The sequence below is a fragment of the Schistocerca americana genome, chromosome 1 (assembly GCF_021461395.2).
Source record: "Schistocerca americana isolate TAMUIC-IGC-003095 chromosome 1, iqSchAmer2.1, whole genome shotgun sequence".
NCBI lineage: Eukaryota > Metazoa > Arthropoda > Insecta > Orthoptera > Acrididae > Schistocerca > Schistocerca americana.
Genome location: NC_060119.1, coordinates 245,686,392 through 245,709,758, shown reverse-complemented (window position 1 = coordinate 245,709,758; position 23,367 = coordinate 245,686,392). Strand labels below are relative to the sequence as shown.

Sequence of the window (23,367 nt, the reverse complement as noted above, 5' to 3'; positions counted from 1 at the left end):
CCAGGCATCATTAGTAGAGAACACACTAGACGGATTTTTCAGAAGTATTTATATTCTTTAAAGAATCGATTATAAATTTTTTTATAGTCACAGATGTTACATACACTTTGCCTCAAATGGTTGGAAATTTCACTGTGTTTCCTTTTTTTGTTTTTCTTTCCCATAAACGTTTACATACATAAGAGCTACGTATTTCATTTAAATGTTTTGTGGACATTGTCAATGTCATACGTCCTTAAAACATAAAGAACATAAACAAAGATTACTCTACAATAAGGCTTCTGTCAATCATTACTTTTCGATGACTGTTCAAAATGATCTGAGACCTTTTGAATTAACCTCGTTTTAGCATTAGCCTGCAACTATGTTTTAAAAACACCCACCATGTTTCATTTTGATGTCTGCAATGAGTGCTTTAGTGCTCCAATGAAATGTTGATTATATTTGTATAGCAGCCGATATAGCATATTTAACATGTTTCTTGTCTTCTGGTGCTTTTTACTTTTGGGGAAAAGAAAGTTACTGTGACAACATTTAGTAATAATTTAGTAAATGGTAGACAAAAACACATCAATTATGACTGAGATATATATATGAATCAAACAACGGAAAATCCAGAACAGAATAATTACAATATTATTGTCTTATATTGGAATCAAATTACCTACAGGGTAAAAAATACTAACAGAGAGAGGGGCTGGCCAGTACTTACCTCAACTCAGTACAGCCGATAGATACACATAAAACAGAACTGAAAATTTACGTTCCTAGCTTTCGGAACAAATGTTCCTTCATCGGGAAGGGAAGAAGGGAAAGGAGATTCAGTTACTCACAACCCAGGTTATGAAGCAACAGGGAAAGGAAAATAGGGAGGGTAGCAAGGATGGAGTGCCAGCTTCAAACCAAAGAGGATGCATACAGAAGTAAAGAGGTATATAGTATAAGGATAAACACAACTATGTAGGATGAAAAGATGCGTGAATGGCTAAAGAGGAAAGGGAAAGAGGAGAAGACTGAAGAGTGAATGGGAGTGAGGTTGTTTAATGTAGGTTCAGTCCAGGGGGATGGCTGGATGAAAGGATGTGTTGGTGTGCAAGTTCCCATCTCCGCAGTTCAGAGGGACTGGTGCTGGGTGGGAGAAGCCAAATGGCACATAAGGTGTAGCAGGTTCCTAGGTCCCTAGAATTATGCATTGAACATTACCAACACAATTTCTTTCCTTCTTGTCCTTCCCTCCGTGTTTTATTCCTTCTTATGATTACTACTTCAACTTTAGTTATTTAATTTCCCTACCCATCAGTTACCCACTATGTACCCTAATCCTATACCACATTATTTACATTCATTCCGGAAACATGCATTCACCGTAGTCAAACTGCAATCCCACATACTTTTCCTCCGGTCCTGCTTAACCTTTGGAATTACCCCTAAAGGGCTTACCTTAAAAGTTCCCATCTCCGGGTGCAATTCCTCCTTCCACCAGTCTCTCCTGGACTTCCAGAACCTTCAATCCTTAGCCCTAACCCAACTTGTCCTGAATCTCTACACTATTTCATGTAACCACCACTCCCAACAGCTCCATCTCTCTTCAAAGTCCTCCACCTCTCAAACTCTTGCTTGGATAACACACTCAGGAACATCATCCTAGAAGCCAGCTGCAAACTTGAGTTCCATGCCACACACCACCTGAAAAAACTATCCACAGTGCTAGTGCAACACCTAAGAAGTGGGGTCCCTCTCCCTATCCTTCACAAACACCAACCACAACAGAACCTTCAACAAACCCCTCTCATAGCCAATGAACCTAGCCTAGCCACCCTACTGAATCTCCCCATCCCAGCACATACCCCACACAGACCAAATCTCAACTATAACCACAGTCAAATGCCACATATCACCAGTCCCAATTCAGTCCTAAACCTCTCATCCAGATCCCTCTCTCCTCCAGAGACATCTGTTCTATCAAAAGGCTTAACCTTTAGCCCCACACCTAAATTCAACCACACTGCCCTGGTTAAAGATCTCCTCTCATTCACCCGGAACCTCAACTGGAAATATCACTTCACTACCCAAACACAGCCCCCAAATACTAGACCCAGTGTTGAACCCTGTCTAGAACAGATCCGACTGCCTTCTCAAAGGGATCCTCCTCCCCTCCCCCAAAACCATCCCTTGCAGACATTTCAGGAATTCCTCACATCCAGTGTTGCTTCCCAGTCCTTCTTGAAAAACATCCAGACAACCCCCAACATCACCCCAGCTGAATCCCGTGCCATTAAGGAGCTGAAAATAGACCGCTCTATTGTCATCCTCCCGGCGGATAAAGGCTCCACAACTGTCGTACTTGACCGTGTGGAGTATGTGGCAGAAGGACTGCGTCAACTCTCTGACACCTCAACCTACAAAGCTGTTACCCAGGACCCCATTCCCTCCATCCAGACTGAGCTGCAAAAAATCCTAAAAATCCAAGGTCCCTCACAAGGCCTCACAACGGCTTCCATAGACTTACTCACTCCACCTGAGCCACGTACCCCTACCTTCTACCTATTACCCAAAACCCACAAAGAGAACCATCCTGGCTGTCCCATTGTAGCAGGCTTCAAAGCCCCAACCAAACGTATCTCAGCTCTGGTAGACCAGCACCTACAACCTATCACCCGCAGACTCCCATCCTACATCAAAGACACAAACCACTTCCTAGAACGCCTCAAATCCATTCCCACTCCTCTCCCACCTGAAACCTTTCTTGTCACCATAGATGCTACATCCCTTTACACAAACATCCCACATACCCATGGTCTCTCTGCCCTTGAGCACTACCTCTCTCAATGCCCACCCGAAGATCTTCCAAAAACCTCGTCACTTATCACACTTACCAACTTCATCCTCACCCATAATTACTTCACTTTTGAAGGCCAGACCTACAAACAAATCAGGGGAACGGCCATGGGAACCAGGATGGCTCCGTCCTATGCCAACCTCTTCATGGGCCGCATGGAGGAGGCTTTCCTGAAGACCCAACCTTAATTTCCTCCATAACCTCAACTCCTTTTCGAATCTGAATTTCACCAGGTCCTTCTCCAAAACCCAAGCCACCTTCCTGGATGTTGACCTTCATCTTGTTGAAGCTCACATCCACACCTCTGTCCATATCAAACCCACAAACAAACAACAGTACCTTCACTTTGATAGCTGCCATCCTTTCCACATCAAACGCTCCCTTCCCTACAGCCTAGGTATTCGTGGCAAACGTATCTGCTCCAGTGACGAATCCCTCAACAATTACACCAATAACCTGACCAGTGCTTTCCTCTCCCGCAACTATCCTGCAGACCTTGTCCACAAACAGATTTCCCGAGCAATACATTCCTCCCCATCCAACAACAATGTTCCTACCCCCAGACCACACAGAAGCATCCCCCTTGTCACCCAATATTATCCTGGCCTCGAAAACATCAACAAATTACTCCGCCAGGGATATGACTTTCTCAAGTCAACCCCTGAAATGAGATCATCCCTTGACAAAACTCTCCCCACACCACCCAGATTTGCCTTTCGTCGCCCCCCTAACCTCCGTAACATCCTTGTTAAACCCTACAATATTCCCAGACTACCTTCTCTACCCAGTGGTTCCTACCCCTGTAACCGACCCCGCTGCAAAACCTGCCCCATGCATCCCCCCACAACCACCTACTCCAGCCCCGCTACTGGTAAAATATACACAATTCAAGGCAGGGCTACGTGTGAAACTACACATGTCATTTATCAACTGACATGCCTGCACTGCACAGCCTTTTACATCGGCATGACAACAACTAAACTGGCTGAGCGCATGAATGGACACAGACGAACTGTTCGCCTAGGAGATGCCCAATACCCAGTAGTGGAGCATGTCCTCCAGCATAATTCTAGGGACCTAGGAACCTGCTACACCGTATGTGCCATTTGGCTTCTCCCACCCAACACCAGTCCCTCTGAACTGCGGAGATGGGAACTTGCACTCCAACACATCCTTTCATCCCGCCATCCCCCTGGACTGAACCTACGTTAAACAACCTCACTCCCATTCACTCTTCAGTCTTCTCCTCTTTCCCTTTCCTCTTTAGCCATTCATGCATCTTTTCATCCTACATAGTTGTGTTTATCCTTATACTATATACCTCTTTACTTCTGTATGCAACCTCTTTGGTTTGAAGCTGGCACAGTACTTACAGTAGAATATCTTTGGCTTCCCTCTGACAACCATGCCTCCATCCTTGCTACCCTCCCTATTTTCCTTTCCCTGTTGCTTCATAACCTGGGTTGTGAGTAACTGAATCTCCTTTCCCTTCTTCCCTTTCTTTCCCCTCTCTCCTCCCCGATGAAGGAACATTTGTTCCGAAAGCTAGGAACGTAAATTTTCAGTTCTGTTTTATGTGTATCTATTGGTTGTACTGAGCTGAGGTAAGTACTGGCCAGCCCCTCTCTCTCTTTGTTAGTATTTGTTTCACATCTTTATATGAGATTTTCCATTAATAATTTAGATCACCTACAGGGTAAAAATATTGATAATTTCAGTACTGAATTTACTGATGGATATTATGAAACAATTGAGTTCTAAGATCATGGGTTTAATGTGAACAGTCCGGCACACTACTCGTAAATATTTTTCTCTAAGCAGCATTGCTACATGCCATGCAACACATCACAAACCTAAATATAGTTTCGATGTACTGCATGGCTTTCGCATCCTGGTTGGGTGCCAATCACAACATGAGGCAGGTTCTGAGAGCTTATGACAATGACACTCTTGTGTGTGGTGTGGAGTCATATTGTTGAATCATACAAAAGTGTACAAATTTTCTGAAACCAATCTACATATGAAGCTGTTAAGCTGTTTGTTGAATTATTTTCCTCAACTTGAATGAATAACTGTTTGTAACGGAACAATGTTACAGTTACACTTATGTAGTGTGCTGTCAATATTTTCTTTGTGATTTTATTAATGGTTATTTGAATATGCAGAAGGGGATAAAGATGTCGCAGAAAGGTTGTAAAAATATGTTGTGATTAGCAATCAAACATTTATTTCCTGTCACTTCATTAAATAACTAAATGAAACATTTTTGTAAAGTCTGAGGACCTCCAGATGGAATAATGCGTTGGAAAGAGTGGTATTCAGTAGTGAAATAGGAAAGCCATTAGGCCAGTAAGCTGGCTAGTTTTTCCCTGGCATATTTCCATGTCTGGAAATGCCTTTTATGCACGAGAAGTGCACAGAGCCACACACAAATGACAGTGTCAATATAGGGGTCGACAGGTGGCCTTGTCATGTTTCATTGCTGGAACACATTTACTTGGAACAAGGAGAACAGAAGACAGACTGAAATGAGAAGTAACCATCAAGCAGTGGTTACGTCTAGCCATGTAATGGTGCACTCTTCAAGTTTTGAATATTTTGTTTAAATGTTGAATATTTTGTGGTAACATTGGTGCAATTTAGGGTTAACGGGGTTAATTAGTTATTTCATAGTAATAAGTTGTCTTCGGTAAATTGTAGTAGTGGATGAAAGATATTTCCAGACAAAAATAAGATGGTGCAAGAATTACATCATAGCACATCAAGAATGGTTTCCAAAATGCAGACATAATGCCACATTTGGTCTATCGAATTATTGAGAGATATGAATAAACCATAAACAATTGTGCACCAAATTCTTAACTGCACTGCTTCAGGCAAGCAAAGCTACCAAAGTTGTATTTTGTGATTAAGTTTTCAAAGGAAAACCAAACTAGTGTTGAAAATAACTGTGGTGAAAGTGTTTTTTTGAGTTAATACAGTAACAGTTTAATTTTAAAGTGTAAAGTTTTTATTTTAAGTACCTTTCATTTACTTTGCTTAAATCCTATCTTAAAAACAATGATTATTAAGCATAAAAGTAACTGCATTTAATATAATGTTTAGTGTCGTATATTTATGCAAGAATGTGGACACACACAACTTTGATGGGTCGCACTGTTGCAGTACATACATTCATTTGTTTAGTTTACCAAGACTAAAATAGACAGGGAAGAATGACTACCTTCATTTTCATTTGAAAAGCTATGTAACGTGTTTACTGAGAAAACTGATTTGCTGAAGTTCTTGTGAAATGACACACTTTATCCAAAAGTAAACTAACTGATTCTTTCAAGTGAAATGAACAGAATTATTTTCAATATTCTGTCTATTCAGGACTAGTGATCGGAAGTAGTAAGAAAACTACTCATTTTTAAAAGGAAATTTCTCAAGGTGAATTAGTCTTAGTTCCTGACTCAGCACAGTGCTGTAGTGTCAAACATTGGATATCAGACAGAAATTTAAAGGTAATGATAGGACATGAAGTGTTAAACTTTGTTCCTTCATAAAACAATACCCTAGTTTTTCACTAAATGTCATGGAAAAGGTACAATAGTTAAGAGATAATCCTAACATATTTACATGTGGTTTAAGTTTGTGAGAGACTTCTGTTTAAATCTAAAGTGTTCTCAAAGAAGAAGTTTACTGTTCTTTTCAAATACGTAGATAGACACTACATAAATCACTCAAGGGCACAGCAAGGTCACAGTGTTGCAGGTGTGATGGGGCAATCTTAACAAAAGATGACAAAATTTGGGTGAAGCGCATGGTCCAATACAGCTCGTTGGTTCTGACCAGTGATGTACTCGTTGGTTCTGACCAGTGATGTACTGTCTGATATCGTGAGTTTATGATTGAAGGATGTCAACAGCCTGTTATTAAATGTTTACCATTGTCTCAGTAACTGGTGTAAAGTAAACTGTTCACTCCAAATATGTTGTGATTTACAAGGGTGTGGCTACATAGGAACGTAAGAACACCCCTTAAATTATTGCTAGGGAAACAAGTAGTATCTTATTTATTATTTTTGTTATTATAGTGTCAAACTCTTTCCCCCACCACTCCCCTCCCCTCCCTCCTTCCTTCCCAGATGGTACAACCTCCCAATGCTTCACCTAGCAGTCCTCTCCTGTGTACCCCATTTCTGCACACTCCCATAGGCAGGACAAGCACCTTACCCCACACCCATCCCTCACCCCCCTACCCCATACCTTCTTCTTACCACCACCACCACCACCACCACCACCACCACCACCACCACCACCTCCTGAGCTAATTACTGCTCACGTCAACATCAGATGCAATCAGGCCCAAGTGCCTGGAGACCGTAACCTCCTGTTTCTATACAGAAATTTTCTTCATTGTGAATGACATATTAAATATTTTCCTGTTTTATGCGGCAGGAAATAGTAAGTCATTCACTGATCTAATGGACGCTATAGGCCCATCTGAAAATGAGTTTTTTCAGTGTTTTGTTTAAGGCACACTGTTGTTTAGTGTTCTGTATTTACTCTGACAACATATCTTTTACTTGTACATACAGTCGCTGGATGGTTTGGTAACCTGGTGGGGTCCTTTAACACCGCCACTGGTATGCCTGCAGCAAGGAAACCAAAGCTGAAGAGTTCCAGGGCTTTAAAACAGTGCAATGTTGCCATTTTATAAGCTGAGAATGTGCTGGCACCTCATAGATAACACACATCTGCAATGTGTAGTCCCCCCCCCCCCCCTTTCCCATTCCAACCAAATGATACGTTTTTACTAAAAAAAAGTCTTACTCCAATTCAAATTCTCATTTAACTAGACTTACTCAACCACTGGGCCAATGTCTCAGTGACGTGCATTTTAAACAAGAAGGCACTGTGACAGCAGCTTCATCCAAGGCATTTACTGCGAATTTTTATGATAAACCTGTGTGTGTTTTACTTTTACCGTATTTACTCGAATCTAAGCCGCACTCGAATCTAAGCCGCACCTGAAAAATGAGACCCGAAATAAAGGAAAAAAAAATTTCCCGAATCTAAGCCGCACCTGAAATTTGAGACTCGAAATTCAAGGGGAGAGAAAAGTTTTAGGCCACATCTCCAAATCTAAACAAAGTTGGTCCATTGTAATATGAGACACAATTTAGTTCGAATGAATGACGATACACCTACAGCAGTTTGGTTCAAGTCGTAAGCTTAGCAGTTAAGCTTTACCAGGTAGCCATTGTTATGCATCAGGCGCTCCGTTCGTATTTATAAGCGTACCCTTCCTTTTTCACGTGCTTCGTCTGGTTTGAATCGATTGCTTATTTTGCTTTGATCTGATAAGTGCAGTTTTCTTTGTAATAGGTGTTTACGTCACTCTAAGCTGAAAATGCATTACTGTACTGTGTCATGCATTGTTTGTCGCATTCTGATAGTGCGTGTTTACGGCCTGTCGCCGCTCACGGCATGGCTTGCTTTTGTGCACGCTAAAGCCGCTTACAATTAAGAAAAAAAAAAAAAGAGAGGAATCGTCTCATTAGCGAAACAATGGCAAGAGACTGCTATTTGTTGTTACTTACACTGCTGCTTTCTTTGATAATGATCAACAAGAACCAAATAATAGACCGCGTATGATAGAACATGTTCTGAATGAGAGTTAGGTGAAAATTTTTCTCCGTTTGAAAATCTTTGCGGCCGCTTCTTTAGTACATCAAATTCTACACAGAAATTAGAGTAATCTTAGATTTAAAAATCTAGTCAGTTGCCGTGCTTCATTTCTGACTGTATCACTACTAGGCAAAAGAATAATACAAATATAAACATGACACGACACGTATATTCTTCCGCGTTTGCTGTTGTCTCACTCTAGTTTCGTAGTTTATTAGGCAGACAGGATTTAAATGAGATAGCAGCAAACACGAAATAATACATGGCAAAATGTTTATATTCGTATTATTCTTGTGGTAAAGAGAATACTGCATGTGATTCACATTTCATCAGGTTCCTATTAGCAACCATCTCTTCTCACAGGTAGGAAAAAATTCAGAACGTAGAGTTGGCCATATTGACAAACATCCCAAACAGTCTTGCCAGTCGGATTTTCGTAGTACATTGAATTTCTGCAACATCTGAAGATGAACAATACGGAGTTTGTATTTACTTCGTTGGATAATGTACGAAAATGTTGTGGTCGAAACTCGGAGCGGAGAAAAAAAAGCTCGTTTACCACCTTTCTTTAAAATTTATTTACTGACGCAGAGGTTTTGGCGCCAGTATTTATCTTTGTGCCTACAAAGCATGCCTGTGTAGCGCTACATTTATTTGATGGCAGAAGTTAGTGGCGGCACCTACCAATATTTTTCAGAACTTCCGCTTGCTTTGCACTCGATTCTAAGCCGCAGGCGGTTTTTTGGATTACAAAAACCGGAAAAAAAGTGCGGCTTAGATTCGAGTAAATACGGTACTTACTATCTATGTGTCAGTTAACAGTGTCAACTTAGTGTTTGTAAGCAACTATTATGTTTCCTATCCTGCCTGTATGTTGTTTTATCAGAATGATGTTACACAATTTTATGTCTGTTACTGATATAGGTGTAATTCCTAACAATATCAGACACATTTTTAAATTAACCCTCGCAATACCAAGGGGGAGGGATGTACTTTATGCCCACCTTTTGAAAATATTTTATTCTAGTAATGTATTTTATGTTTTAAAATTTTGAAAAAAAAAAAAAAAAAAAAAAAAGGACTGGCAAATAAAAACTGGGAGGGGGCACGAAGATCCCACTCATGGAGTGTAAGGAGGATATGATGGTTACAAGCCGCGTCACAGGCCTTATGAAGATCTACATCTACATTGATACTCTGCAAATCACACTTAAGTGCCTAGCATTATTTTATTACGATGATCTTTTCTCCATGTGTAGGTTAGCGCCAACAAAATATTTTCATTTTCGGAGGAGAAAGCTGGTGCCAAATTTCGTGAGAACATCCTGCCACAACGAAAAACTACTTTGTTTTAATTATGTCCGCCCCAACTCCTGTATCATGTCTATGACACTCTCTACCCTATTTCCTGATAATACAAAATGTGCTGCTCTTCTTTGAAATTTCTCAACATTTTCTGTTAGTTCTATCTGGAAAAGATCCCAGATCATACAGCAGTACTCCAAAAAGAGGACAGACAAGCATAGTCCAGGCAGTCTCTTTAGTAGGTCTGTTACATTTTCTAAGTGTTCAGATTATAAAACAAAGTCTCTGGTTTACCTTCCCCACAACATTTTTTGTGTGTTCTTCCAAATTTAAGTTGATCATAATTGTAATTCCTATGTATTTAATTGAATTTACGGCCTTCAGATTTGATTGATTTATCATGTAAACTGAAGTTTAATGGATCTCGTTTAGCACTCATATGGATGACTTTACACTTTTCATTATTTAGAGTCAACTGCCAATTTTCTCACCAAAGATATACATTTTCTACATTGTTTTGGAATTTGTTTTGATATTCTGATTATTTTCATAGACAATAAACAACAGCATCATCTACATACAACCTGAGATATGGATGTTCAGATCGTCTTCTAAAAGATTTATACAGATAAGGAACTGCAGAGGATCTATAAAAATACCTTGGGGAATGCCAGAAATCACTTTTGTTTTACTCTATGACTTTCCATCAATTACTGTGAACTGTGACCTTCCTGACAGGAAATGATGAATCCAGTCACATAACTGAGACAATATTCCATAAACACACAATTTCACTACAAGCCGCTTGTGTAGTACAGTATCAAAAGCCTTCTGGAAATCTTAAAATACAGAATCAATTTGACATCCCTTGTCAATAGCTCTCAATAAATGTGTGAGTAAAGAGCTAGTTGTGTTTCACAAGAAAGTTGTTTTCTAAACCCATGTTGACTGTGTGTAACAGACCGCTTTCTTCGACGTAATTCATAATGTTCGAACACTATACATGTTCCAGAATCCTGCTGCATATCGATGTTAATGATATGGAACTATAATTTAGTGGATTACTCCTGCTACCTTTCTTGAATATTGGTGTGACCTGAGCAACTTCCCAGTCTTTGGGTACGGATCTTTCATTGAGTGAGTGACTGTATATGAGCTATAGCATCAGCATATTCTGAGAGGAACCTAATTCTTATACAGTCTGGACTGGTAGGCTTGCTTCTATTAAATGATTTAATTTGCTTCACTCCTCTACTTTTATATTACTTATGTTGGCAGCTGTTCTTGATTTGATTTCTGGGATACTTACTTCGTCTTCTTTCATGAACAAATTTCAGAAGGCAGTGTTTAGTAACTCAAACTTCCTGGCAGATTAAAACTGTGTGCCGGACCGAGACTCAAACTCAAGACCTATGCCTTTCGCGGGCAAGTGCTCTACCAACTGAGCTACCCAAGCACGACTCACACCCCGTCCCCACAGCTTTACTTCTGCCAGTAGCTCGTCCCCTACCTTCCAAACCTTACAGAAGCTCTCCTGTGAACCTTGCAGAACTAGCACTCCCGAAAGAAAGGATATTGCGGAGACACGGCTTAGCCACAGCCTGGGGGATGTTTTCATAACTCTGCTTTGGCAGCACTGTCTTCAATAGTATTTCCATTGCTATCGTGCAGAGAATGCACTGATTGTATCTGGCTGCTAGCACAATTTACATGTAACCAGAAACTCTTTAGATTTTCTGCCAGGTTTCGAAACGAAGTTTCATTGTGGAAATTATCATCAGCATCTTGCATTGAAATCTGTGCTAAATTTCGAGCTTCTGTAAAAGATCACTAATCTTGGAGATTGTGTGTTCATTTAAATTTGGCATTCTTTTTTTATTTGTTTCTGCAATAGTGTTCTGACCAGTTTTGTGTACTAAGGGGGAACAGCTCCACCGTTTGTTAATTTATTTGGTGTAAATCTCTCAATTGCTGTCAAAAATATTTCTCTGAATTCAAGCTGCATCTAGTCTACACCTACATTGTTAATTTGGAAGGAGTGGAGATTGTTTCTCAGGAAGACATCAAGTAAATTTTTATATGGTTTTTCGAATAGGTATATTTTTTGTTTATCTTTGGAGTGTGGGCTACAATAATCAATTTCACTACAACAACCCCGTGTTCACTAATCCCTGGATCCGTTTTGATGCTAGTTATTAGCTCAGGATTATTGTTGGTAGCAGGTCAAGTGTTTTTTCTCAACCGTTTACTATTCACTTAGGTTCATGAACTAACTGCTTGAAATAATTTTCAGAGAATGCATTTAGGACAATTTTGGATGATGTTTTATTCGTAGTTCCTGATTTACACTTTGCCAACATACTGAGGGTAAATTAAAGTCACCTTTGAAGAAATCTGTGACACGATGACAGTGCTGAGAGAAGCCCTGCCGAACTGTGGTTTCCAACTGAAGCAGATGATTGACAGGAGACTGTCCCTCCCAAAAGCTGCACTGGTAAGGAGATAAAAGGCCCACGATTCAAGGACCCAACTGAGCCAACGAGCTACCATCCATTTTAATAACTTGCACAGGGCATTGGCCAGGCCAGTAACTATCAAATGCCAGTAACTATCAAATGCCAGTAACTATCAAATGCCAGTAACTATCAAATGCCAGTAACTATCAAATGCCAGTAACTATCAAATGCCAGTAACTATCAAATGCCAGTAACTATCAAATGCCAGTAACTATCAAATGCCAGTAACTATCAAATGCCAGTAACTATCAAATGCCAGTAACTATCAAAGGATGATGGATCCTTGACAGGCTTACAGGCAGGAACCACATCCCTCTCCCTCCATTGAGAAGGGAAAATGCCTTGGAGATAAATACAGTTAATCACTCTGAGGAGATATTGTGATTGTAGAGGACTGAGTTGTTGAAGCAATTGGATATGGCTGGAATCAGGCCAAGAGCTGAATTGTGGGAAGAGGTGAGGGCCAGAAGCAGCTCCCATTCAGTAAAAGGTTCATTGTAGGATTCTGCCTGACAAGGGATAAAATGTAAGTGGGAAGCTTCAGCCTGCTGTTTCTGGAGGAAGAAGGTGGCTGGATAGGAAGCTGACACAGATGTCATCGCAAAATGGGCCATGAGATGTTCCAGCAGAACTGACAGATCTGTACAAAGGCTACATGGAGGGCTTCCACTGACAATCTTGGAGGGTGCAGAGTGTAGTCCACACTCATGACGAAGGGACAGAAGAGCCTATATGAGACATAGCATTCCCAACACACTCACTTGTTCTGTATGATTAAGTAATGGGCTTTGCCGTGAAGATGTTTAAGACAGGCAGAGGAAGGGTGGCACATAATACGTTGCAAAGCACAACAATTAAGACCGATAGCAGTGGCAATGGCCATGATCCACCACAAAACTGGCTGACAGCGAACAGGGCATGTCAAGTGGGAAAAGGCAATGCTGGCAGTGCAGAATATTTTCTCAAACAGATCACAGACGACTTCATCACTCCAACCTGACAAAGAAGGTGTGAACTCGACCTGACAGGTATACAGAGGCCAATCAGCTTGATGGAAAAGCACAGCCGGGAAACCCCGTCATCAGGAGGTGGGAACGGAATGAGGGAATCAACAGGGAGTGGTGACTATCACGGATGTCTTCATGTACTGTCCAGTGCAAGCAAGGATGGATAGAAAGGAGGAGGGAAGCAAGGAAGAAGTGGAGGAGATGAGAGTGAAATGTCACAGAAAGTGGCTTGTCAGTACTGAAATGAGTAGGGGAACATCACTAAGAAGGCACAGGTTTTGGTTCGCAAGAAACTGGTCAATGAGGACCCCCAGGCCTCTCAAGAGGGTGATACAGATTGTAAACCATGACTGCAGAGTCCAAGTGGATCCTAATGGCAACTGCTTCCAATCTGGTATGAAGAGGGGTCCATGTACTAACAATATCTGTACTGATCAAGGTGCGAACACTACCGGAAGTCCTCAAAGGGCCAACCCAGTTCTGGCAGAAAGCACAGAACCCACACAGGGTCAGTAAGTGAGCATCATCAGTAAAATGAGGTTCCTGGAGAACAACACAAGCTGCTGAATGAAAGGCAATAAGGGCTTGCAACTCCAGGTGGTAACAGTAGCATCCATTACAATTCCACTGAGTAAGCACAGAGTGGGTATCCAAATGGAAGGCAAACGGGCTGGAGCCAACATGCCATTGGATCACTACCCATCACCAACTAGGACAGGGTGACATCCATAATAAGAGATCAGACTCAGGCTGCAAGGGGGGAGATGGCACCTTCGGGGGCACCAGGGGGCCTTATCATGGGACTTATGTTTCTTCTTCTTCTTCTTCTTCTTCTTCTCATCCATAGGTCAAGGAGCGTAAAGCATGGAGGGAAAGCAGGCTTCTGTATAAACCAGAACCAAAAGAGAGTGGATGACCACGTCCTGTGGCCAAGATGTGGTAGCAGCTTTCCTGACAGAGAGACACTGCGGTGAGGGGTCCCAGGAGGGACACCTGGAGGGAAGGGCATGGGAACTACAGGGGAGGGGAACAGGATAGGGGGATGGGAACAGAGTAAGGGTGAGGGAGGAGGGGAAAGGACATAACAGAGGCAAATATAGAAGTCATGGACACAGGATGAAGACTGTTTTATTTTTGATGAGCTTCAATCTAAGATAAACAATCAAGGGACTTATATTTCTGGATCTTCTTTTCTATCTTATAAGCTGGGCAATCCGGTGAGCATGGAGAGTGATGGTGGTGACAAATAACACACACAGGTGGTGGAACACAGGGGTTCCCTTCATTGAGCGGGTGTCCACATTCGCCACATAGAGGGTCCACTGTGCACTGGGAAGACATGTCCCTGAAAGCACCAAAGCACCTTCTGGGTGGCGGGCCACATGGCTTCACATCACACGGCACACGGATAACACACAACCTAGACCTTCTCCTGGAGGGTATCTCCCTCAAAAGCCACATAAAAGTGCTGGTACTGAAGCAGTTGTCCTTACGACCTCTCTGCACAAGCCAAACAAAATGAATGCCTGTCATTCCAGACTGTCCCGGAAATCTGCATCAGTTCGGAGGATGAGGTCCCTAAGAAAAATGTCTTGCTGAACCATACTCAAGGACTGGTGAGGTGTAGTGGACACCAGGACATCGCCAAGATGAGCACAAGCATGATGGGCTGCAGACTGGAAGTATTTTTGATCAACAGGAAATCGGGCTGCATCTTACTGAGAGACTCCACTTCATCAAACTTTTGATATTTTCTACAAAAAATAACAGCTTTGTGGTGGTGAATGTGTCCCCATCAGTCCTAGTGCAGACCAGGTAGTGGAGTAAATGTTTCAACCCAAGCTGGTGAGCCTGGCCCTCCTCCCAGAGTACAGCCAAGGCAAGGAAGGCCACAGTGCCATAAAAAAACAGCATTCAATGATCCATTACAAACCAGAGAGACAGACATATGCAAAGCATGTGCCTTGACCTGCCCAGCCACAGTGAGGACCATCTGGCATGGTGGCCATTATCAGGAGTTCCGAAATCTCCAGAATGACAAGCAACCACTCCTAAGCATACATGGGCAGGCAACAGCTCAGGTATCAGAAGTGTGATCCCTGTGTTGCCAGGTGGCTGCCAGGTGGATATGTATGAGCCTCACTACCTCACAAACTGGCCATATGTGGTGGTGACCTATTGGGGTGGATTGGGGGGGCTACAGCGGGGAAGAAAAAGGGGATGAAGGGAGGGGGATAATAAGCACCGCAGATGCTAGGGATGGAGTTCTTCCCCAAATGGCTCACACTACGGAGAGAAAATTTAGAAGCGGAGGTCAATCCCCAAAGGCGGCCAAAAAAAAAAAGAAAAAGGGGGGGGGGGGGGGGGGGGAATAGGGAACAAAACTGCAAGGAATAAAGGAAACCAGATGAAATGAAATTGGTTGACATAAGTAACAACAATACGAGAGTGGAAAGAGAGGGCAGCGGGGTAGGAGCAAGGACAGGTAGGAAGGGACACAGGGAATGAAGAATGGGCTGCAATACCTCGGCGCCCCGTTAGTGCCATGCAGGAACTCATGAAAGAACCGTGAGCCCCTTGGGGAGTGAGGCTTTCAGATGCCTAGAATGGAATTATCTTGCTGACATACATTGACTCCAACAGTTACGCATCTATGGTGCAGTTCAAGGTTTGCCTGTAAGTGCCCAGTATATTTTCAATGACTTTCATCCCTAGTCCAGTCAGGTTCTGTTCAGGAGTACCGTGGATTCTGTACCTGTATCTCATAGGCATCTTAACAATTTGCAATCAATATCTGGAATGAAGATGGCTTAAACGTTTGAAGAGACACACACAAGGGCATTTGTGTCACGGTTCCTATTTCAATGCTTTTTTTGTTTTTTTATGTAGGAAAAGAAGGGATAGCCATCACTGCATTTTAGTCTTTGTAATAAACTTTATTGTACTGCTGTATCTCTGTTCTAATAAATTATGTTGCAGTGACATTCTGATGTGCTTCCTTGGGCAATTTTGAAATTGTAAAAACGAAAAAAATAAAAAAAAAAAAAACTGTGTCACATGACTATTTCCATTTGATGCAGCTCACATTAGAAGTAAGCTGTGCTCACTACACAGGTATTCTTAGTCTATGAAGCTACAAAAATATATACATATATTAATGAAGTCATGACACTTAAGTCTCACTAATATAGGTGTTTACCTGTTGTTGTGATTATGATTGGGTCCTGTAATTTTACCTCTGGCATATTATTTGAACCAGTTTTAGAGTTGTCACCATTTTTCTGTTTAGCTGCATCTTCTTTTTCATGTGATAATATATGCGCCTTACGACTACCTGACGTCCGGAATGATTTATTACAGATATGACATGAAAATGGTTTTTTACCTGTGTGCATCCTGTAAGAGGAAAAAAGACATTAAATATTTTTTATAACATTAAGATACAAAAGACACACAAAATTCAAACCAGCATAAACAATTCAGTAAAACAAAGTCAGTATCTTTGCATATTCACTCAACTGTCAACTGTAATGTTTATGTTAGATTATTACAGGCACATATGAATCCTTGAACTGGCAATGAAACAATTACTGATTGATTTTAAACCAATTTAATTTATTTTACATAAACTTTAACAAATTTTCCAAACTACTTTCACATCTTATGATTTCTTCCCATTGAGGACAAAGTTTTGTAGCCTATTTTGCAAGGTAATCTTGAATCAAATCATGTGTCAGTATCTCATAAGCTCATATCCAATGTAGAACAATATGGTATGACTTCCAAAAGCTAAATAACATGGCATCAACCTGGGCATCATTATCTTCACATGTGAGATTCTTGTGGTCTTCAAAAACTTATGTTAACATGAATCACGTTTCCATCATCCAACAATGAAATGGAACAAATTCTGTTCAACTTGAATCTGGTTCAAGGTGCTGGACATGGTGGTCATGTGTGCATGAGGTGGACTTGCTGGTGTGGAATGTGTATTATATTTTCTTTTCTGAAGAAGGCTTTGGCTGAAAGCTAAATGTGAAACTATCTTTTCATTGTGGCTGTCTGCATCTCCATGTATAACCTTTATGGTGAGTAGCAATCTATCCTTTTTCAATGTTGTTGATATTCCAAACTGGAGTTTCCATTCTTTGAGCATAGACTGGGAAATCTATGGATTCATTTGCAAGGGGTACAGACAGGAGTGTTGTGGAGTACTATTGAAAAAGTTTTCCAAAAACTGTCCTGAGCAGCTAATTTGAAAGCCCAAACTCACTTGAAATATTTTACATCTTGTAGCTATAAACAGGCCTGATCTTATCGATGAGCAAATAGGCAGTTGTTAGCTCCCACTTAGACAATCAATGGACATTGTTTAGTTTCAGTACGATGGACGTAATAGAATTATGGGCGAAGTTTAAATGGATTGCAATTTGTGCTCTGGAGAAGTACGTGCCAAGTTAAATGGAATAAGGATGGAAAAGATACACTGTGGTTTAATAACAAAATTCAGAAAATGCTAAGAAACTAGAAACTTTTGCCCTCTCAGTTCAAAAGAGGAAGCACAAATAACAACAAGCAAAAGTTAGTACAAATTTGCACATCTGTAAAAATTTCAATGTGTAAAGTATACAACTACCACCGTCACACTTTAGCAAAAGATCTCGCCGGGTATCAGACTAAATTCTGGTCCTATGTGAAATCGTTAAGCGCGTCAAAGGCTTCTATTCAGCCACTTGTTGGCCAGTCTGGTGGGGCACTAGAAAATAATAAAAAGAAAGCTGAAGTTCTAAATATCACTTTTAAGAAATCATTCGTGCATCAGACAAACATGTCATCATTTTGCCACCGCACAAACGCCCTTGCAGAGGATGTAGTAACAGGCATCCCTGGCATAGAGAAGCAACTGAATGTGCTGAAAACAAATAAATTGCCTAGTCTGGATGGAATCCCAATTCGATTTTACAAAGAATACCCTACGGCATTGGTCCCTTAGACAATTTTCATTTATTGCAAATCTCTCCCCCAGCGCAAAGCTCCAAGTGACAAGAAAAAAAATCACAGGTGAGTCCTGTATATAAGAAGGGTAAAAGACCGGACCTGCAAAGTTACGGACCAACATCCTTAATATTGGTTTGCTGCAGAATTCTTGAGCATGTTCTCAGTTCGAATATAATAAATTTCCCTGGATGGAAAGCTTCTGTCCACAAATCGGCACACTTTTACAAAGTATTACTCGGTGAAACTCTGCTTGCCTTTTTCTCACACAATATTATATTAACCATGGGTGAAGGGGAACAGGCAGATTTCAAAAAAAGCATTCTGACACAGTGCCCCACTGTACACAGGAACGCGAGCATACAGGACAGGTTCTGAGGTGAGTGAGTGGCCCAAAGACTTCTTAAGTAGTAGAATCCAGTACAATGTCTTCGACGGCAATTTCTCATCAGAGAGAAGAGTATCATCAGGAGTATCCCATGGAAGTGTGATATGGCCGCTCTTATCGCCTACACATAAATGACCTGATAGGCGAGTTGAGCGGCAATCTGCAGCTGATTGCAGAAGGATGCAAAGAGGATGCAAGATGACTTGGACAAAATTTCTAGTTGGTGTGATGAATGGTAGCCACCTCTATATGTAGAAAAATGTAACGAGTACGAAAAACAATCCTATAATGTTTGAATACAGCATTAGTAGTGTGCTGCTTGACCCAGTCACATCAACCAAATATCTACGTCACTGTTGCAAAGCGACATGAAATGGAATGAGCATGTGGGGATTGTAGTAGGGAAGGTGCATGCTCAATTTCAGTTTATTGGGAGAAATTTAGGAAAATGTGGTTCATCTGCACAGAAGGATGTACACAGAACACTAGTGCGTCCCTTTCTTGAGTACTGCTCAAGTGTCTGTTATCCCTACTAGGTTGGATTAAAGGAAGAGAAAGCAACTCACAGGTGGGCTGCTAGATTTATTACCAGTAGATTTGATCAATACATAAGTGTTATGGTGATGTTTCCTGACCTCAAATGGGAATCCTTGAAGGGAAAACGATATTCTTTTCAAGGAACACTACCGAGAAAATTTACAGAACTGGCATTGGAAGCTGATTGCAGAATGATTCTACTACCGCCAATTTACATTTAGCGTAAGGATCACGAATATAAGAGAAAGTATGACTTGTACTGAGGCATATAGACAGTTATTTTTCCTACGCTCTACTTGCAAGTGGATCAGGAAAGGAAAGGGCGGGTAGTGGTACAAGGTACCCTCTGCCATGCACTATACAGTGGCTTGTTGGGAGTAATTAAATTTCCTCATTAGCCCTGGCTGGCCCTCGGTTGGCTAGTACCAGATACCGACCAGATGCCAACACTGATCCATGCCCTTTTCATGTGTTGCTGGGTAAACTCCACTCTCACAATGGCAATTCTGCCCTGGTGACACTCTGCCATGCACTATACAGTGGCTTGTTGGGAGTAATTAACCCTTTTAGTGCCAAATACGATCTGATCGTGATCCAGATTTTCGGTGAAAAATGCCAGTAACGATCTGATCACGATGCCTTTCTCATTCGCTAGGAAATACTAACAACTTTGCCTTCAAGCGCGGAAAAAATGAATGAGAAAGGCATCACGATCAGATCGTTACTGGCATTTTTCGCCGAAAATCTGGATCACGATCAGATCGTATTTGGCACTAAAAGGGTTAAATTTCCTCATTAGCCCTGGCTGGCCCTCGGTTGGCTAGTACCGGATACCAACCAGATGCCAACACTGACCCATGCCCTGTTCATGTGTTGCTGGGTAAACTCCACTCTGACAATGGCAATTCTGCCCCAGTGACACTTTGGCTTGGCGTCAGTGACAAGGTAAAGATCCAGAATAGTGCCAACAGAAGCACCCCATCAATCACGAGGTTGGTAATGGTTACGAGAGGGATGGTGCGAACTGGACAAGGCAGTGGAGCCTGGCGCACTGCCTCTCTTACCAGCCATCTCTTGACCCGAACAGACGTTAATTTCCTATCCTCTTGGACAGCCTTATCCATTCAGTTTACTGGTGGTCTTCCCAGGCACTGATGTATCCATTAGCCTTTACCAATAATGCTTGAGAATCGGAAAGTTTAACAGCATGTATCATCTGTTCTTATTTCATCCATCCTCTTAATCGGATGCCCATTACATCCTGACAACAGTTACATAAGCCAACTTGTACAGGCCACTAACAAGGACCAAAAAAATGTATCTCCCTATATATTTACTGTGTTCCTACTATTTTTAATTGCACTGAAACTGATAATTTATGAAGCAACACAGTTATATATGGCCAGTGCACTACTGTTTTAACTTTCCATAAGCCTCATTAATAGTTTGCAGGCAAACCTCCACATACTGCTACAATAGTTTACTATTGAACATTTATGAGCAGTAAAAACCTAATCACAAAGTTCACAGCTCTTGAATAATAGAAAGGTACATATGGAGCATGGCCTAATGGTGTAACACTTATTTCAGAGTTAAGTTGAAGCATTATTGTTATTCTAACGAACACAGGTTTCTCGTCTGAAACTAGGCTGTGGACTGACTGTCTCGGCACGAAAAATCGGGTTCATTTATATCCTTAAAGTAATAGGTGCTGAAACTACACACTGTTCGAAGTTAAATTAACAGAAATTACAATTAAAACTTTACTCATTAAATTAACTGAATACATCGAAAAATTGGTTTTTTTTTTTTTTTTTTTTTTTTTTTTTTTACAGTTTCTTCTACTACAAGAGTTATGCCAAATTATTTGTTTAATCATAAAATTAACAAATATCATTATGCAAACAATACTTTTGACAATACTGTTAATTACTTTGGAACTAATTAAGGGCTAGGTTTGCTAACATGTTTTCAATTAGAGCCAAACAGATACTTTAAGATTACTACTATTTTGTCTTCCAAATGTTTATAATTACTATGGAATTTATATTTGTTTATAAGTCAACAACAGAATTTAAGTTACGAAACAATTACTGATTTCACCCTATAACAGAGATACTAACTAGGAATAGTCAAAATAAATTATAAGATCAATTACATACATAAAACTAAGCACAAAATTAGATCTGGTGTTATAATCTTTACAACTGAAAGCCAATCTTTCTCTTTTATGAAAATGCAGATTATATTCACTTATGTTAATGGTTATTGGTTAAAAGTGAAAAAATCAATTCAAACAACGCAGATAGCAAAACAAGAGAGGAAGTAAAAATATCCCAGCTTGCTTGGTCACAAGGTAAGTGAATAACATTCTTACAAATGGATGATAAGTATTTCATAGTGGCCAGAATGTCATCCCTCAGCACAGGTTTCAGCATTTGGCAAACAGCACAATTACAACAAATCCACGCTCAGCACAGAATGCAGAGAGCATCCCTGAAGCTACGAATGGGTTAAGAACAAATATTAAATGTATGTGCCACAACTAAAGTGCAGCAGAGCCATATTATGGGATTAATTGTGATCTGGGGGTGTAACAGATTGGAGGGGGCACGTGTGAAGGGTAGAAGAGCAAGGAAGGGCAAGTTGCCGGATTGTCGCCTCCTCCATAGGTCTGCAAACAGAAGAGCAAGCAGGCGATTCCTTACTCTTATCTACCTCCTTACATCAGAAGAAACAACTACAGCATATTTCAAACAGTTATACTGACTCTCTGCCATGGGCCTTGTAAATCACTGGTGATGCAATGTGCAGATACGCCTGGGGGATGCTTATTTTCAACGAAGTGTATTAACATTGCATAGAATCCATAAATATTATAAAAATGGATATAGGTATGTGTGTGTGTGTCGTCCCTTCTTTTTTTGGGCGCAAAACTGCTATGGTCACTAGCGCCCGGTCCATGACCTAGGAAACAGTAAAAAACGAAAATGGAAACCAGCAGCAACGAGAACGAAACTCAAAAAATTGGAGAAACAAAAAGCAGAAGGAAAGCTTAAAAATCCACTACAGAAAGGGTTGGTTGTCCCCATAAAAAGCTTCAAATGACTGACGTCATCTCACTGGCACTAATAAACTCGAGAACGCGATCGGCCGAGCGCGTGTCATCTGCTAAAATGGACGATATATCAGGCGACAGCTGTAGACGGGCGCGTAACGGAGTAAAATAGGGGCACACAATTAAAAGGTGTCTTACCGTCCACAGCTGAGAGCAGTGGGGACAGAGTGGGGGAGGATCGCCGCTTAAAAGATGTCGGTGGCCAAAAAGACAGTGCCCTATCCGGAGTCTAGTCAAAATTACCTCCTCCAGACGACGCGTTCGGGAGGAAGAGGTCCAAGCACAGGGAAGAGCTTTCACGTCCCGCAATTTATTATGGGGAAGTGTCGACCAATGTGCGTGCCACAAAAGAACAACACGACGACATAAAACGCTCCGTAGATTGGCGAAGGGAATCGATCGAATAGCTGGCCGAAGAAGAGAGACTGCAGCCTTGGCCGCTATATTGGCCGCCTCATTTCCACAGATACCAACGTGTCCTGGGAGCCAGAGGAATGCCACTGAGACGCCCCCCAGGTGGAGCAAGCGCAGACAGTCCTGAATCCGGTGGACCAGAGGGTGGAAAGGGTAGAGAGCTTGGAGACTGAGGAGAGAGCTGAGAGAATCTGAACAGATAACACACTGTATCCGCTGATGCCGGCGGATGTATTGGACAGCCTGGAGAACAGCATAAAGCTCCGCAGTATAAGCCGAACACTGGTCGGGAAGCCGAAATCGATTTAGGGTGTCGCCAACAATATAGGCACTCCCTACACCTAACAATGTTTTCGAGCCATCAGTGTCAATAAATGTGGCTTCCTTCATTTGTGCACATAGAGCAGCAAATGCCCGACGGTAAACAAGTGAAGGGGTACCATCCTTGGGAAATTGACAAAGGTCACAAAGCAGGCAGATCCGGGGACGGAGCCAAGGCGGTGCTGTACCGCAAGTTGTCAAGAAGGTTTTAGGAAAGCGGAAGGAAAGAGAATGGAGCAGTTGACGGAAGTG

The 23,367-nt window shown here is 41.5% G+C and overlaps 1 protein-coding gene across 2 annotated transcripts in view; it reads right to left on the bottom strand.

Moving 5' to 3' along the window:
• LOC124553793 (zinc finger protein 236-like) overlaps window positions 1-23,367 on the bottom strand; it is a 237,404-nt gene that overhangs the window by 121,712 nt on the left and 92,325 nt on the right. For both annotated transcript variants that reach the window (XM_047127806.1, XM_047127878.1), the window contains exon 15: window positions 16,542-16,738. In XM_047127806.1, the coding sequence (XP_046983762.1) occupies window positions 16,542-16,738 (197 nt within the window). The remainder of the gene's footprint in view (window positions 1-16,541; window positions 16,739-23,367) is intronic.